At 52.8% G+C, this 16947-nt stretch overlaps 8 protein-coding genes across 8 annotated transcripts; 2 read left to right on the forward strand and 6 right to left on the reverse strand.

Moving 5' to 3' along the window:
- Window positions 1-25: 25 nt before the first annotated feature.
- BJX68DRAFT_265664 (uncharacterized protein) lies at window positions 26-368 on the reverse strand (the record flags this gene model as incomplete). Its single annotated transcript, XM_071045295.1, has 1 exon — window positions 26-368. A coding segment is annotated over one exon (343 nt), but the record flags the coding sequence as incomplete, so codon positions are not given.
- A 1025-nt stretch (window positions 369-1393) lies between these two features.
- On the reverse strand, window positions 1394-2454 carry BJX68DRAFT_59378 (uncharacterized protein). Its single transcript, XM_071049463.1, has 2 exons — window positions 1532-2454; window positions 1394-1477 (listed from the first exon to the last, which is right to left on the reverse strand). The coding sequence occupies exon 1, from the start codon at window positions 2168-2170 to the stop codon at window positions 1604-1606; it is 567 nt and encodes a 188-aa protein (XP_070900130.1). The 5' UTR covers window positions 2171-2454; the 3' UTR covers window positions 1394-1477; window positions 1532-1603.
- On the reverse strand, window positions 2455-5717 carry BJX68DRAFT_59377 (ATP-dependent RNA helicase SUV3). Its single transcript, XM_071049462.1, has 3 exons — window positions 5304-5717; window positions 4132-5240; window positions 2455-4071 (listed from the first exon to the last, which is right to left on the reverse strand). The coding sequence occupies exons 1-3, from the start codon at window positions 5460-5462 to the stop codon at window positions 2739-2741; spliced, it is 2601 nt and encodes an 866-aa protein (XP_070900131.1). The 5' UTR covers window positions 5463-5717; the 3' UTR covers window positions 2455-2738.
- A 20-nt stretch (window positions 5718-5737) lies between these two features.
- BJX68DRAFT_234815 (Sec1 family protein) lies at window positions 5738-8697 on the forward strand. The gene is made up of 7 exons (XM_071039804.1): window positions 5738-6028; window positions 6111-6148; window positions 6217-6304; window positions 6366-6512; window positions 6565-6767; window positions 6819-7285; window positions 7335-8697. Exons 1-7 carry the CDS (start codon window positions 5998-6000, stop codon window positions 8419-8421), a joined length of 2061 nt encoding a protein of 686 aa, XP_070900132.1. The 5' UTR covers window positions 5738-5997; the 3' UTR covers window positions 8422-8697.
- Window positions 8698-8729: 32 nt separating this feature from the next.
- BJX68DRAFT_265667 (putative G-patch domain protein) lies at window positions 8730-9497 on the reverse strand (the record flags this gene model as incomplete). The annotated part of the gene is made up of 1 exon (XM_071045296.1): window positions 8730-9497. The coding sequence occupies one exon, from the start codon at window positions 9495-9497 to the stop codon at window positions 8730-8732; it is 768 nt and encodes a 255-aa protein (XP_070900133.1).
- A 153-nt stretch (window positions 9498-9650) lies between these two features.
- On the forward strand, window positions 9651-11291 carry BJX68DRAFT_59492 (putative oxidoreductase). Its single transcript, XM_071049465.1, has 2 exons — window positions 9651-9865; window positions 9920-11291. The coding sequence occupies exons 1-2, from the start codon at window positions 9689-9691 to the stop codon at window positions 11093-11095; spliced, it is 1353 nt and encodes a 450-aa protein (XP_070900134.1). The 5' UTR covers window positions 9651-9688; the 3' UTR covers window positions 11096-11291.
- Window positions 11207-12758, reverse strand: BJX68DRAFT_59482 (NAD-dependent epimerase/dehydratase family protein). Its single transcript, XM_071049464.1, has 4 exons — window positions 12606-12758; window positions 12301-12535; window positions 11772-12228; window positions 11207-11713 (listed from the first exon to the last, which is right to left on the reverse strand). Exons 1-4 carry the CDS (start codon window positions 12632-12634, stop codon window positions 11319-11321), a joined length of 1116 nt encoding a protein of 371 aa, XP_070900135.1. The 5' UTR covers window positions 12635-12758; the 3' UTR covers window positions 11207-11318.
- A 697-nt stretch (window positions 12759-13455) lies between these two features.
- BJX68DRAFT_59504 (deadenylation-dependent mRNA-decapping factor PAT1) lies at window positions 13456-16730 on the reverse strand. Its single transcript, XM_071049466.1, has 3 exons — window positions 16542-16730; window positions 14232-16448; window positions 13456-14168 (listed from the first exon to the last, which is right to left on the reverse strand). The coding sequence occupies exons 1-3, from the start codon at window positions 16682-16684 to the stop codon at window positions 14045-14047; spliced, it is 2484 nt and encodes an 827-aa protein (XP_070900136.1). The 5' UTR covers window positions 16685-16730; the 3' UTR covers window positions 13456-14044.
- Between the last annotated feature and the right edge of the window lie 217 nt (window positions 16731-16947).

The raw sequence follows: 16947 nt of genomic DNA on the forward strand, positions 1-16947 counted from the left end.
GGAGGAGTGGTAGTATCATCATCACAAGGCGTTGTGGTGGTGGTAGTAGGCTCCGGGGGAGGAGTGGTAGTATCATCATCACAGGGTGTGGTGGTGGGAGGAGGAATGGTTGTGGTCTCGTCGTCGCAGTCCTCATCATCGTCGTCATGTCCAGGACCCCCAGGACCATGACCACCGCCAGGACCGTGACCACCTCCTGGGCCATGGCCACCACCGTGACCAGGCCATCCCCAGTGGAGTTCCTTGTCGACGCCGACGGATCCGCCGAATTCGATTCCACGCTCAACCCGGGCAGGGGCCGGTGCAGCAAGGACACCGGTGACCGCACCCAAGGTGGTGGCCAAGAGGAGGGTCGAGTTGACCTTCATGGTTGAGCTTGTATGAACGAGAGGACGTCAAGAGCTTGCAATAGATATTATTCGAGGGGGTATATTAATGAGATGAAGAACAATTATTAATGTAGCAACAAAACACAAGAGAAACGACCGTGGGTTGCGAAGCAGCTCTTGCAAGAAAAGGCTCACACAATGAGGAAACCAGAACTTAAGGCACACGAGAGGCCCTTTATCATGTTGGCTGGGAGGAGGATGCCAATGCGTCATTTCCGTCGGCTGCAACCATGCCGTCGCACCCCAGTCGGTCAACGTTCAATTCGCTATAACCAAGAGGATGACTTTCCCTCGCAGGGTCGACTTGGCAGGCAACTTGTGAGCAGAGTGGACCTTGACTGGGCAGTCGAGTGGATGAATCTCAGCCCTAGTGTGAAGCTAGAGTCGGCGGTGCATTGGCGGCTGGGCCTGATAGATCAAGTTCCAGCCAGTGGCCTGGTTAGGGTTCAGTACGTGGCGGGGAGTCGATAAAGAACCATGGAGAGAAAAAGGAGCGGAGAAGACTCAGGTGAGGCACGTGGGCTCGAATGGTACGACTGCGATTCATGAGCATGGGTTTCTTTCAGGAACTGGAAAAGCAGTGGAATTCTCACATATTGTGTGCCCGACCAGGACATCCGCTCGGTTGTATGCGAGCTGCAGCAAGCCATTGTAAACCCGACGAAGATCGGTTGTCGATCAATCATGGAGATGTATCTATGGTCCGTATGGGTCGCGAAGCCATCGTGGGCATGCAGGCTGGCGGGCATGCCACACAGTCACATTGGGCTCTCATCTGTTGTAACTTGTGCCACCGACTCAGGCAATAATGGAACGGTGTCTTGGAAAGGAGTTATCAAAATAGATTAATAGATTAAAGAGAGACATGGCGCCGTCAATGTGAGTGGTCCACGGGCATATGGAAAGCATGGAAACTGGATGACAAAGGCCAGCAGACGGAGCCAAACCGTGGACCGAGAAATTAAACGACGGCAGAATGAATACTCGAAAGGCGCGCTATGCCCGGAGCGGCTAGAGGCAAACAGCGGGGTTTTGAGACATCTCATCTCCCGCCGCCAAATCAACAACCTGGGGCGACCGATAAGACGCTTGTTATGCTGTCAGGATGAGATCACTCGAGCGAGCCATATGATTAGTCTCACCTATTATTATCCTCGCTCGTACCGGTTGTGGAGATAGCGCAGGGAGTGTTTTCCCCAGCCTGCATTAGGGCACTAAACGACTCCAACCTCGCGAAGGACTGTCCCCCGGACTGGCAAAAAAGGTATCGGAGTACAGCTCTGACGTGCCAGTGACTTGTCAACACGGCGATCTTCGAGTCTCGCCAGTCCAGGAACGGTGCGCCGCTCCAATTCTGGATGCTTATCCTTGATTTTTTCCTTGTTCTTGACTGGACCCTTGTCCGATGGTCGTCGGCCAATTTCGGCCTTAACAGCAATGCTGCAAATGATAGGGCGCTTTACAGTCCAAGGGCTGAGATCACTATTACGAGTGAGAGAATCTCGAATCCCCACCTCCGAGGGAGGAAGACGGCTGAACCGGAGTCTGGAATGATTCGAAACACCAGACAAAGCTTGGATCCGAGGTGTGCTTCCGGAAGACTTCGTCCTGACCCGTACTGTTACAACCTGCAGGCGAAGGTGGCGGCGGTCTTCCAACCCTAGAAAAAGAAAAGCCACACGACAGAAAGAGGAGAAGGTTTGGACAAAGGAAAAGTATACTTGCCCGAAGGTACCCATCACAATCGAGAGACACCGAAGAAAAATCCCTCCCCACCCCATTGGACGCAAGGAACCCTGGTGATGTGGCAGGTAACACAAAGTCAGGGTCAGAAGTCCCGTTGGGTTTAGAATGAAATGTGGACTGCCATCGGGAAGAGGCACGACTACTCAGTACGATTGACGGATCAGGCGTCGTTTTCGGGGTCTGAGTTGGTATTGCATGTTGCTTAGGAGACTGTGATATAACTGTCTCACTGGTAAGAATTTTCCGGGGATATCCGATCTTCGGGACAGCAATCATCTCAATATTGAGGACAAGACTCAGGAGAGGCAACTTCCATGATCGGGGCCTTTTACGAGACAATCAGTGGGGGCATTGCTTACTTGGATGCTCTTCAATGGTTGAAGAGTTCCATCACGGCAGGTTTACTTCTCTCAAAAATGATGACGATGATGACGGGGAAAAGTGCCTTGGAAAACTGATGGGCGATCCGAGAATGAAGAATGTCCTTGTTCCCCAACTCCTAAAACCATATCTAATGAGATAATGTACATGTCTATAGCCCAATGCAAGTAGTGATACATGAAGTCGAATGATGTAAATGTACAGTACACACAAGCCTCTCTGCTAGACATCAAGGGGTTTATTGGCGTGCCTCTGGACCGGCGGTGGCTCGTGTGTCTCGCCGGCTGGTAGGTCTAAATCAATTTGAGCGCGCTCTTCGCTGTCGGACGGCTTATTGGCAGTACTATGAGCCTTCGGCACTGGTGGCGGCTCGTATGTCTCGCCGGTCAGGAGATCTAAATCGAGTTCAGCGGATTTTTCGTTGTCGGAGGGCTTATTGGTGGTGTGAGCGTTCGGTACCGGCGGGGCCTCGAATATCTCGCCGGCTGGTACTAAATCCAAATCGAGCTCAGCGGATTCTTCGCTGTCAGAGGACTTATTATCGGTGGTGGAGGCCTTCGGTGCTGGCGGGGCCTCGAATATCTCGCCGGTTGGTAGATCTAAATCGAGTTCAGGGGACTCTTCGCCGTCGGACATGTCCAACTCGTCAAATTCCTCTGAGACAGAAGGCTGCTCCTCCGGATTCTCAGAGTCGCCGGACTCCTCTGCTTCACCCAACAGTTGCTGCTGCTCACGAAGCTGCTTCTGCAGAGCAATCTGGCGAAGCAAGGAGGCATTCTTTTGTAGTTTCTTGTTGGCAGAGAATTCGGTTAACGCCCTGACCATCCTCTCCTCCACAAGCTGCTTCACATGGAAGGCCAGAGTTCGATCCGTAAAGATTCCACCAAATCGGAAGCTGAGCCATGAGTACAAAATCACAGATTTGTGCAAAGATTCAAGCTGATGCAAATAATCCTTGTTTCCTGACACGGGTTCTTCCAGAATCTCAAGATTAAGGCCTGGGATATCAAGCAGTCGGCCATTCGAGTGCTCAGCGACGCACTGCGCGAAGGCGACAGCAACTTCCCGGCCCTCTGACTCTCGCCCGTGTATTGGTGCCGCCATGAACGTTATCTGGTCTGCTATTTGCATGCCACTCACCGCATCGATGACCTCGGCGTTCTCGACTAGGGTTCGATAGTCACACATGAAGAATAACGGGTGAACCTGAGATACCTCCCATAGGCGTTTGATGGTGTATTCAAGGGAGACGTTTGGTGGAAAGTAGGCTGCAAATTTCTCAAAGTGAGAATCGGAGGGATTCAGGCCCGCGGCAGTTATAGGTGGCGGTTCCACAGTCATTGCTTCGCGAATGTATGGAAGATCAACTTCCTCTATCGATGTGACATAGCCAACATTATCGCCCGTGCCTTGGTTTCCGTCGCTATTTTGTTGCGCCGCTGATCGATAGCGACCAGCTCGTCCTCCGATCTGTTTGATTTCCGGAACCGAAAGCCTGACAAGTCCTCCGGGAATTCTTTTCACAATAGTTTCAAATATGATCCGTTTGCAGCTCCTTTGAACTGTTAGAGACAAGGCGGGCGGAGGGAAAGCAACTGAACGACGGGTAACTCACAAATTTAAGCCCATGCCGATGGCATCACTGGCAACCAAGAAATCATAGTCGTTGTCTGGATCATTGAAAAGGCTGGCCTGCTGAGTGCGAATCTCAGCTGGCAGGCCACCGTAAACTATGGCGACTCGTCGACCCGTGAACTTTTCGATTTCAGCTTTCAAAGCGTGAATTGCAACCCGAGAGAAAGCAACTACACAGTCGCCCTTTTCGAGTTTCGACCAATCTCTTTTGAGACTTTCATTCATGACTTTTAAAGGGTTTAACCGTTGATACCGATGGATCTCGAGTTTGTCCCCTGTGAGACCTGCAAGCTCTCTAATCAAGGGTACCGACCTAGTCTCTCCGCATAGATGAAGTTCCTTCGCACGGGAGCCCAGTACAGCGCGAGTCCACGCCCAACCACGGTTCGGATCGGCTATCATTTGAATCTCATCAATGACACCTACTTCACAAGCCCGCCCTAGGCTGACCATCTCAACGGTATTGCTCACAATTTGTGGCTTTTGGCCTTCAGGAATTTTCACCTCATCACCTGTGACAAGGCTGCACGCAATACCGCTGCTCTGAAAGCGATGATACACTTCCTGAGCAAGGAGCCGCAAGGGTCCGGCATAGAAGCCGTTCTTTGACGCCTCCAATCGCTTTAGAGCATGGTATGTCTTTCCCGAGTTTGTGGGCCCAACGTGTAGGTGAATAGTGCGTTGTGTAGCGCGTGCCTGAGGATACCATTCGGCCGGAAATCGCAGGTCCGCAATCTGCTTTTGTTGGTCCAGATTGGGTTCCGAGAATTTCACATTGAGTTCATGCGCATACCGAATGAACTCCAGCTCGCGTTTCAGACCAAGATTCCCGCGGTTGACAAAGGCCTGTTGGAGCGTGCGCTTGATCTCGCGCAAAGGGCTGGCCTTGTTCTTTAAAGAAGACTCGTCCAGCATACACGCATTGAGGACGCGGCGCTCGAATTTCTTCCATGCTTCGAGATCTTCAGCGGACTGATTTGGCGGTTCGTCATCTTTGAGGCTTCTTAGCTGGGTTGTGACAATTCCGGGGAAATCGCGGGCGAGAAGTTTCTGTTTGAGATCTTTGCTTTCAACGCGGCGAGGTTCAGCCTATAGATAGGGATTGTCAGCGCATTGAGTGGGTTGGATTGCGGGTGGATAAAACAATCGTACTGTTTCCTTCAATTGTTTCTTCTTGAGTTCCAATTTTTTTGCTCGTCTTGACGTTCGTTGAAGTGCTGGGGTTGTCGCAAAGTTGCGCACGAGAGGACGCCATGAGGATTGGTAAGGGTAAACCAGGCGCTGACTGCCTAAACTGATCCATAACTGCATCACTCCTGAAAAGGTCTTTAAGAAGACACAGGTAAGACAATAGCAAATTCGCAAAGCTGTGCTTGCTGCGCGCAGCGAGCTGGAGCTATCAGAGGAGCTCTGTGAACCTTAGGAAAAGTCATGTGTTAAAAGACGAGGGAAGAAAGCGCATTAGGTCGCCTCGCGGCTATTACTGACAGCGCAGTCAGACGCAAAACCTCATGTACTTCGGGTCGGGAGTTAATAAAAAAAATGCCAGAGGGAAAAACTGATGAGTTTCGTGAAAAAAGTCGCCTCCTCACCGCGTTGCCAATAGATTACATTATTGGAGCCGCCGCCAACCGCCGGAGAGCTGGTGGGGATACACGGCTCTCCCGAAGCAACTGATACGTTTCATAAACACCACTCTCTTTCAACGACCCCTGCTGACACCCAGGCTCCTGTTGTCTGGCTTTTATGCGTACTTCGCATCGCTAGACCCTCTTATCCGCTCTTTTCAACGACCGCGTGCGAACCTAGGAGCTGCAACTCTGTTGCGGGCTGCCGGCCAGCTACGATGAGCTCACTACTCAACATCCAGCGTGAGAGTATGTCGCCCGCTTTCCTGCTTGAATCATGCTGCGAAATTCTTCGTCCCTTTTTCTGTTGCTGACCTCATACTGCCGCTAGTCATTCTGAATACGATCCGTTCTACTGCAGGCGACGAGGTGCGATCTATAACCCCCGCCTTCCCCCTCTTGATCTATGACGGACTGACGCCGGGGGTTGCTTGTAGTGGAAAGTCCTGGTGGTGGACGAAGCTAGTCGAAAATTGATCGACAATGCAGTCAAGGAAGATGATATCCTCAATCTCAATGTCACCAGTAAGTCCGGTTCGCTACTCCTTACCAGCAGCTCGCATGATCTGATCTGCTCTACCGCCAGACATCGAACAGATCGAGAACCGCCGGCAGTCCAACCAACCGATAGCTGCCCTCTATATACTCTCCGCCCTTCCACATATTGTTGACTGTGTCCTAGCAGACTTCGAGCGACGGAGATACAAGAAGTCTTATTTGGTGTGGACGTCATGTTGGTCAACCCTCGTTACGCAAAGGTGTTCCATGCTCACAGCGCTTGGCAGTTCTCGACCCAGCTTTGCGATCTCGCATTGATCGACTGCCGATGGCGAGGGAGCAAATTGCAGGCTTCCAGACCATCAGCATTGACTACTATCCAAGGGAATCGCGCGTTGTCACATTCAGGGATCCATGGAGTTTCCCGATCCTGTTTCACCCCGGCTGCAACCATCTGATTCGCGAGCACCTGGCTACATTGGCGCATAAGGTGGGACAGCTGCCCAATCTATACCCCTACGACATTTAATAACCATAGCAGGCCGTGTCTCTCTGCGCGACATTGGGAGAATATCCCATCATCAGGTACTATAGGCCTAGAACCCCTTCTCATGAGGCCAGTGTCTTGTGTTCGCATCTCGCCCGCTTTATCCAAGACGAGTTGGATCAGTTTGCGCAATTCAATCGAGATTTTCCGCCTCCGTCTCCGAGGCCGCGTGGTGTGCTGCTGATTGTAGACCGATCTATGGACCTGTTTGCGCCATTGATCCACGAATTTACGTACCAGTCCATGGTCCACGATTTGCTGCCCATTAAGGAAGGGGACAAAGTCACATATAAAACCATTATCAACAAGGGCGCTTTCAACGAGGAAACCAAAGAAATGGAGATCAACGACCAAGATAGAGTCTGGGTTGAGTACAGACATATGCATATGAAAGACGTGTTGGAGAAACTCGGCGAAGACTTTGCCAAATTCCGAGCTGCTAATCCTCAGTTTGCGGAAGGGTTTGTTCTCCCTTCTTTCTCTCGTCGCTTCTCTGCTAACTTGTGACAGTAACAAGGCTTCTCTGGGCGTGATCAAGGATATGCTGGCTGGTCTCCGGGAATTTCAAGAAGGTCGCGACGCATATACCCTTCATCTCAACATGGCGGAAGAGTGCATGAAGGTCTTCCAAGACCATAAACTCATCGAAGTCAGCTCGGTGGAGCAAAGTCTTGCGACCGGCTTAGACGAGAACTACAAGAAGGCAAAGGGGCTGGCCGCTCAGATCGTGCAGCTACTCGATGATGACGCTATAACCTCTACAGACAGACTGAGGCTCCTGCTTCTCTACATTATATATAGGCACGGATTACTCCCAGGGGATATCCGAAAACTCATGGCCCATGGACAGCTGCCTCCTCAGGATGGGCAAGTTATTTCGAACCTGGACCTGCTCGGCACCAGAGTCGACAAGCCATTAAAGGATGATAAACCACCCGTCCAACCACTGTTTACCAGAAAACCTCCTGTGCTGTCCGATTCAGATGAAGTGAGTCTGTCTCGGTACGAACTCAACGTCAAGTTGATGCTCGAGGATCTCATTCGCGGAACGCTGGACGCCAACACATTTCCGCTCACGCGCCCACAGACTGACGCAGGTGGTGCGGCTTCACAACAGGACGCAATGGCGCAAGCTTCACTCCGAAGTGCCAAACCCACCTGGGCTCGAACACGCACAACAGGAGAGCAACCACGACAGCGGATAATCGTGTTCATGTGTGGAGGTGCTACCTACGGCGAAGCAAGGGCTTGCTATGAGATTTCTGAAGCACACCGAAAAGACGTCTTCCTCGCGACATCCCACATGATCACTCCCAGCCTGTTCTTGCGGCAAGTCAGCGATTTGAGCGCAGATAAGCGCCAGCTCGATATCCCCGCTGAAAGACCCAAGCCCACCGCACCGGCGCACTTATTCGAGCGAGATCCCCCACCGCAGCCTGCTCCCCAAAAGGCTCCAGCTCCTACACCCTCTCCCGCCCCGCCTACAGCTGCTATGGGAGCAATGTCCCTCGGATCGAACGCCCAGAAGCCATCGAGCTCCGGTTCGAAACCCCCTAAAGAAGGAAAGGAAAAGAAGCGCCGCCATTTCTTCCGATAGCGTTTATTTAGGAATCGTTGGGCATCTTGTGTACTCTCTGTTTTAGCCGCGCCCTTGTGATACCATTTAGGTTTGTTGTTAGCAATAAGGCGTTGCGGTACTGAATCGATGTTTCTTCTTTCATGAGCTTCCGTTCAGTTGCCACACTACACGTACATAACTACTAGAATCAATCATCAATCAATCAATCAAGCTCTATGACTAACTATACAAATGTATCCGATGATAGGGTATCTTGAAAATCAAACTCCGCAACGTAAAAGTCAAAGAGATACGGCCAGCCACAAAAGGAGCCCTCACCCGAGCCCTCACCCGCCCCCGAGATACTTCAACACCTCCTCATCCCGATAAAACATCTCTCTCAAATGCTCCCCCCTCTTCCTCGCCTCCACATGCCCCTTCCTCACCTGCTTCGCATTCAGCTTTTGGACCTTCTCCTTCTTCTTCTCCACAGCCGGCGAAGGCAAAACAGCTCCCAGCCCCACCGTATCAGCCTTCAACTTCCCTTTTATAGGTTCTCGAATTCCTTCCCCCGTAGCTCCAAGGCCTAGCCGGCTATCAGGATCCCAGCCGTATGACTCGAGGTAGCGCAGTCCGTGCCGCGTGCGGTCGAGGTGCGATGGTGGGTGCGAGTGTGTGAGGCAGACTTGATGCGCAAGTGAAGATTCATGTTTCTTGTAGGACTGTAGTTCGGTTTCAGAGGTTGGAAGGGGGAGATTGCAGATTTCGCAGGTTGTTGTACTTGTTGTCGTTGGCGATGGAGGGGCGGAGTGGCTGCGGTCGGTGGTGTTAGTAGGGTGGGTGGGTAGTGTTGGCGATGGAGGTATTGAATCTGATGCTGTGGTTGAAGGCGCTGGGGTGGAGGCGCCTGAGGACTTGGGCATAACAATCGAAAGGTATTTATTCGCTATACTGTCCCCCGTGCCGGACGGTGTGCTTGGTGCGGAGGAAGTGAGGGTCGAGAGCTCATGGTCCGAAGAGCGCACAAACGGGACGCGTTTCTTGGAAATCCCCGCGCCAAAGACTCGCTGGTCTTCCAGCGGGAGGAAGTAATCCTCATCTTCGTAGTTGGACATCATGGATTGTAGTCATGGAGTTTCCCAGTTCTGGGCTCGGAGTTGATGTCAGACTATTTCTGGAGGCGGCGGGAGATCGGCCGCGATCCGATCGTTACTGGCCGTTTATTTTTCCAGAGCTGCAACTTGGTCTCCTCTCACTCACTCTCCCACATCATCTCTCGACGTAATTTACAGCTTCATAGGTCGAGATGCCCATTCCCTTGATTACCAAGGGGATTACAGAGGGCCTATCGTCCATCCCTCACATCTACACGGTCCTGAAGTTCGCACCATGGCTGCTCCTCATCGTAGCCCTGAAGTACTACTTCGGCGGTGCTCGAAACGAGTCGGAACGTCTGATGCATTCTAAAGTTGTGATGGTGACTGTATGCTAATCCAATCTCTCTGCTTCTATAATGTTTTGCTAATAACTTACCTAGGGAGGAACATCCGGCATAGGAGCCAGCGTCGTCCACGAACTCGCAACGCGCGGCGCCCAAATCATCCTCCTCACGCAACACTCACAATCGGACATCTTCCTGGTCGAATACATCGAAGACCTGCGCAAGTCTACAAACAATCAGCTCATCTACGCCGAGCAGGTTGACCTCTCCTCCCTCCATTCCATCCGAACGTTCGCGACGAAATGGATCGATAACGTCCCACCGCGCCGCCTGGACATGCTCATACTCTGCGGGAACACAGCGTCCCCATCCCCAGCTAAGAGAAAGATCACAGTTGATGGAATAGACGAGGAATGGCAGGTCAATTACCTCGCGAACTTCCACCTCCTTAGCATCCTCAGCCCCGCGCTGCGAGTCCAGCCGCCGCACCGTGACGTCCGTATCATAATGACAACGTGTTCAAGCTACATCGGAGCTCCGAAGCTCGACTTTGCACAGCTAGACAGCCAGGCAGTTCCCACTCCCACCTTCACCCAAAATCCGACAAAGACCAAAACCTCCAAACCATCAAAGAAATCCACCGCTGCAGCCGCCAAACCCAAATCCAAACCGAAGCCAAAATCTCTCTTCGCTGCCAGCAAACTCTCCCTCATGGTCTTCGCCACCTCCTTCCAGAAACATCTGAGCTCTTTCAAACGCCCGGACGGCCAACCAACCTCTACACGTGTCATCCTTGTCGACCCGGGCTACAGCCGCACCCCGGGAACCCGCCGCTGGCTCACCGGCGGCTCCCTATGGGGCCTCCTCGTCTACCTGATCACCTGGCCATTCTGGTGGCTTGCCCTCAAGTCGCCGCAGCAAGGTGCGCAGAGTATCCTGTACGCGGCCATGGAGGCGCGGTTTGGACGCGGTGAGGGTGGGTGGATGATCAAGGAGTGCCGGGAGGTGGATTTTGCGCGCAAGGAGGTTACCGATGAAGCGGTCGGGAAGCAGTTATGGGAAATGAGTGAGAAGCAGATTGAGGCGAAGGAGACGGAGGGGGCTGTTAGGCGGGCGCTAGAAAAGAAGGACGCCGAGTTGAAGGAGAATACCAAGGGACAGGCACAGAGTACGGATGCGAAGTCCGCTCCTGCGTCTGCTTCTGCGTCTGGAGGCGTAAAAGAGCAGACAGCTGGATCGAGACGGAGCAGGAGGGGGAATGTCACTAAGTAGTGATATGATTATCGCTAGAGTATATTTTATAGAACGAGAAGCATAAGCGCTAAATATATACCTTCAAAGGGGAAAAAAGAAATTCGTCTCATTCAATCTAAATCTCAATGTCGCTATCCATGCGATGCCTATCCTATCTATCTTCCCACTTTTAACAAAAGTATGCAAGTAGATCAATCAATCGTAGTTCAAATTCCTCTAAATATCAAAAACGGTTCGTCGCTTATTTCTTCAGCTGATCCAGCAGCTCAGCAGGCGGCTGTTGCCTGTATCCCTGCGGGTTGTTCTTGGTCCACAGCCACAGATCCTCGCAGGCCTGCTCGAGGGTGCGCTGGGCCTTCCAGCCGAGCTCCTCGTTGGCGCGGGTCGGGTTGGAGGTCAGGTTCAGGACGTCACCGGCGCGACGAGGAGCGACCTCGTAAGGAAGATCGCGGCCGACGGCCTTGGAGAAGGCGCGGATCATCTCGTAAACGGTGCTGCCGCGGCCTGTGCCGAGGTTCCAGGCGCGCACGCCGGGGTTGTTGGAGCGGAGGTAGTTGAGGGCCTTGAGGTGGCCGTCTGCAAGATCGAGGATGTGGATGTAGTCGCGAATGGCGGTGCCGTCGTGGGAGGCGTAGTCTAGTGATCATGTCAGCTTGGGCGGGGCCAGATGGGCTCCTGCGGAGAAAGAACTTACCGTCACCGAAGACGAGGAGCTTCTCACGCTTGCCAGTGGCGACCTGAGCGAGCAGAGGGAGCAGGTTGTAGGGCACGCCCTGAGGGTCCTCACCCATGATACCGCTGGGGTGAGCACCGGCGGGGTTGAAGTAGCGCAGGAGAGCGGCGTTCCACTTGCTAGCCTCGGCCTCGTTTCCGGCCTTGATAGCGTTGTTGCGCTGGGCGTTGATGACGTCGGTGATAGCGGTCTCGACGGCGAACTTGGTGTTCCCGTAGGGGTTGGTAGGGCCCAGAGGGCAGTCCTCGGGGATGGGGATCATGTTGGGGAAGCGGGTGGCATCTCCGTAGACGGTGGCGGAGCTGGAGAAGACGATGTTGTAGACGTTGTGGCGGACCATAGAGCGGAGGAGGTTGATGGTGCCGTAGACGTTGACATAGTAGTAGTCCAGAGGCTTTTCGCCGGACTCCCCGACAGCCTATATGCAAGAGTGGGAATGGTGAGCAATCAAAGCGTAATGAGCTTGATTGCAGGAAGGAGAGACACATACCTTCAAAGCAGCAAAGTGAATAACGCTGTCGATGTCGGGGTGGGCTTCGAAGACCTTGTCAAACGCAGACTCGTCGGTGATGTCGACCTGCGCGAACTCGGCCTTCTTGCCAGAGATCAGGGCAACGCGCTCAAGAGCCTCTGGTGAAGAATTGTAGAGGTTATCGGCAACGACGACCTTGTAACCAGCCTCGAGCAGAGCGAGGGTGGTGAAAGAGCCTATGTAGCCAGTTCCACTGCGCGTGAGATGTATAGATTAGCGGGCCGGCCGGTCTGGGACAGCTACAGCGGGGATTCTGCACATACCCTGTGACGAGAACGGATCCAGAAGGCATGATGACGGTGCGATTGAGGGACAATTGACCGGGAGAGGGTAGAAGAGATGCAGCAACAAAAAAATGGAGAAAGACGGTGAGGGACAGCGGGATGACGGGATATTTAAGGGGAATTGGGTTGATGGTGGGGGAGCAGAGCCGTGGAGGGGCACCAGGCAGACTGCAGGTACTACTCTCTCTAATCCAACCAATTGACACATCCCAACTCTACACAAGCCACCGAGACAACTCGTGCGTCCTTTCCTCAGCCGCTCGTATCGCTGCTCCTTTAGTGTTTCCCAGCAATTCCCTTGAATTCTACCAACAACTCGTGCATTGCGAAAAAGCTCACTCGCTGATCGGCGCCACAGACATCGGCAGCATACGTACTCCTCTGCCATGCGCGACGATCTCCATATTGAGTAATCTCCCAGTGTTGTGGAGTACAAATCTGCCCTGAGACGAAGAGACCGGAGACAGTTGCCCCGAAGCTCAGCCCATGTTTTTTCCTGACCCGGCTGAAGCCTGAAAGTACTACATACGGGGCTGTCGGTGCCGCTAGGAATTGCAGAGCATGACAATGGCGAAACCGTCTCAACTGATCGGGCAATCGGGCCAGGCCAGACGCATGGTCCAAGGATGCGAAGGGCACTAGCAGCTCGGTGTGGGTCGAGTTTCCACTCTCTGTGTGGACCTGTTTTCCCCGAGGAGCACGATCCGAAGGCCTCCTGATTGAGCTAAATGGTAGTAAAGCCAGTCACATCTAGGTCAAATGTGAGATTGCAAGGTTGTCTCCTCCAAGAGGTGCTGTCGGTTCCTCTTGCGTGTTTTTATCTGGCGCTTGATCCACTCGTGGCTGGAACATGCATTGCTACTATATATAGCTTGTATGCCGCAGGGTAGAAAAGCCGGTTGGCTTTCAATGGCCGCACTCGAGGATGATTACTGTGTACTTGGAACTTAGGAGCTCTGGCATAAGATAGAGACACTGTGATGCAAAAGTAGATAATAACGCTAGCTACTGCTGTACTTTGAGCACGCTATCAAGGACAAGACGGCTCCTGCAAAGCATTTGTTACAGAAAGTATTCTGCTAGACGGCCAATTCGCGATTCGTTCGTCAGTACTGATTATTCTCCCCAACATGTAGGACGGGCTTCAGCTACCTAGTTGTTTCAGGCTTTCTTAATCCCCATCAGCGCCCTCCCCGACGCTGGAGTCAATCGAAAGCTCTGCGGCTCGGATCCCGCTAGGCAAACATGCACAGGGAACATCACCAAACTTCTTCGTCCGGTAAGCGCTCAGAGCACTCTCACTGATATGCCTCGAGCTTGCACGACTATGCCGCACAGGCACGACGGCATATGCGCTGAGCCTCGTTTGGTGAAGAGCCAGTCCCATGGAATTTGGATTTCCGCCTTTTCTTCAGATCTTAACCGAGAAGCTCAACATCCAGGCCAATAGCGCGCATGAAAAGGTTGACATTTCCAAGTCGCTGGCTGGCCATGTCAGCAGGAAGCGTCTTGCTGTGTGTTACGGTCTCCATTACGCGATCCCTATCGAGCAAGAATTAGCCACGTGCGTCTGAAAAGACAAAGCACATTGCGCAGGACACTTACTTGACGGCGATGACCAAACGTTGCTGTTGCTCTGGGCTTGCTCCAATCCCCGTAGCTGCCAAGAATTGCCAGACATACATATCGTCACCGGTGTTGATGGATCCAGGGAAAATATCGCTAAAGATAGGCTCAAGGGTGTCGAAGAGAACATTAAACTTCTCAACCCATTGTTGCCAGTCGCGTTCGCTTGCTTGCCCAGCTTCCTTGACGATTTCTGCGCGACTGAGAAGCATCGTCAAAATTCCCAGACCAATCTTAGTCTTGGCAACAAATTGCACATGTGTCTGAGCAATGACCAGTCCGAGAAGACCAATAATGATGTTGAAAGGAGCTTCGCTGACATAGCCCAAAAGGCTTGGCAGGACAGCTTGTGAAAAGAGATCAATAGCTTCTCTCACGGGTAGAGCGGGCTGGGTCTCTCCGGGTACGGGATGGGCTCGGCGAACAACGTCCAAAGTGTCCAAATGAACAACAATCATGGTAAGGATAGTAACCCGCTGTTCTTGATCAATATGACGGAATATGCGCGGAATTGCTTTCTTGCCCTTTGGGTAGGAGAGGAAAGCGATGAACGGATGGGGTGTAGTGGAATTGGGTACGATAGGCTCCATGACTTTTAGTCCCTGCCATAACTTCTGGTTGAGTGAGCGAACTTTTTGGCGCCACTCCAAGTGTTTCTGAATGGCCTCAGAGTCATCCTCATTAGGCGGGGGAGGCATCGTGCGCTCCATATCCTCTAGCTCCATGAGGGTATTATAAACACCCTCAATGTTCGTCAAGATAGATTTGTGGTCGCTCAAGCTGAGATCGGCATGTGGCTTTTTAGTAGCCTTGCCGCCTTCTGAGCTTTCGGGACGTTTGATGTTGAGCGAAGGCTTCGGCGCCTTGGCATTTCCGAACGAGATCTTTCCTAAACTGCCCTCAATAATAAGCTGCTTATTCTTCGGCTTCGCTTTGGCAGCCTCCACCGCACGCTGAACCTGCTGCTGCATTCGCTGCATATGGTTATCAGCGCTCTGATTGTGCTTCCGAGACCCATGGCCTCCGAGGCGATTGCCCGTCTGGAGTAGATAAGTTTGCGCAAAGTGGCCGAGGGGCTGATGGGGGTGCTGCCGGGGAGCACCTCGAATCTGGCTGTACACCTGATAATAGAAATCTTCTGCCAAAACGGCTTCAGAATCATTATCTGCAACATTTCCAGCAGCTGCCACCAACTGTTGTAATTGGATACGGGTAATGAAGTTCTTGTCTTGAGGGGTCATCAATCCGTTACCCTTGGATAGAAGGAAGATCTTGTGGTTTCGCTTTGCACGCTTTGCATCTTCGAGGAGGTACGCCACACGCTGCTCTTCTGTGAGATTCATCAACTGCTGCGGATTCGTGATCAACGGAAGCTGCGCGCTAGGTCCACGGCTATGCTGCTGGGCATGCTGCTGCGGTTGTTGTGGAGGGTGCTGTTGAGCATGCGGAGCACGTGGCGGGATTGCTTGAGGTTGGGGAGGAGGCACCATATGCGGCGGGGGAGGCGCATTGGGAGTCTGGAGAGGGTGGAGCGGAAGGCTAGGCGCATGAGCGGGATGAGGAAACTGCTCTGGGGCCATTGTCTGAGGATGCAACATCTGTGGTGGCACACCTCTGGCGAACTGCGCTTGCAAGAACTCGGGTGGCAATTGCTGGAAGCCCTCCGGAATGCCGTGAACGTGCGGGGGCCTCTGGAGATGAGATGGCTCAGAGACATGCGGCGGCAAGTGCATCTGAAGCCCGCTCGGTATCGGTGCAATACCATGGCCGCGAAGCTGCGCTTCCACCTCCTCAAGGCTCATCATCTTCGGCGGCTGCGATACGGCCTGAAGGGCGGGTTCCGACTTCTTGGGCAAGCCCCAAACGCTAGACTTCGCCTGAAGGTCCGGAATGTAACCCGGGTCATTGTACTTCTCGTATCCAGTTCGTTTTGGCTGCTGTAACAAGGTGGTACTAGCGACAGTCGTCGTCTTGGTTTCGGTGACAGGAGCTGCGACGGGGGCTCGGGGAGCGTTGAGGTTGTAACGAACCTGCTCCTCTCCGATGGCATCTGCAACTTGCGCAGTCTTCCCAAAAAAGTCAAAGTCCTTACCGACGGGCCCGGTTTCGACGTCGCCAAAGGTATCTTCGTTGAAGGCATCTTGATCATCGTCAAGGCGGTCTCCTAAGCCATCGTAGGTATCCTCAAAATCAAGGCTGAAGGCGTAGGATATCAAGCGTTAGCAAAGCGCGAACTCGACTTGCTCGTTGGCGGCCAACACCCGGTCAATGGGTGTGGGGGTTGCTTACACGTCGTCGTCTTCGGCAAGCTGCGCCTGTGCTTTGGCGCGGGCAACCTCAGCGAAAGGGTCAGGAGTGTCGAAAATGCCCCGATTTCCACCCTGAGAAGCTCTATCCCTGGGGAGGGTCGTGTCGAAGCCGAAAAACGACATGTTCGACGCGAAGGTGGATGCGAGGGGTGTGGTGGGAGGAGATTTAGCTCTGGTTAATAATTGTGGTGCGGGATGAAGTCAAGTCACCATCTTAGCTTGGTTCAGGTTGGCGCCTGAGGCAGAGATTCTCCAAAGATCCAATATGGACCATGTACACTCCATCTGCAAATATTAATATGTTTGGGTTTGCCGTACTTAAAGCGTAGAGTGTGCATAAACAGTCGGATCCTTCGAAGTGAAGCCAATCCTACCTAGATAGGAGT

This window comes from Aspergillus pseudodeflectus (assembly GCF_044049435.1).
Source record: "Aspergillus pseudodeflectus strain CBS 756.74 chromosome Unknown BJX68scaffold_16, whole genome shotgun sequence".
Lineage (NCBI taxonomy): Eukaryota > Fungi > Ascomycota > Eurotiomycetes > Eurotiales > Aspergillaceae > Aspergillus > Aspergillus pseudodeflectus.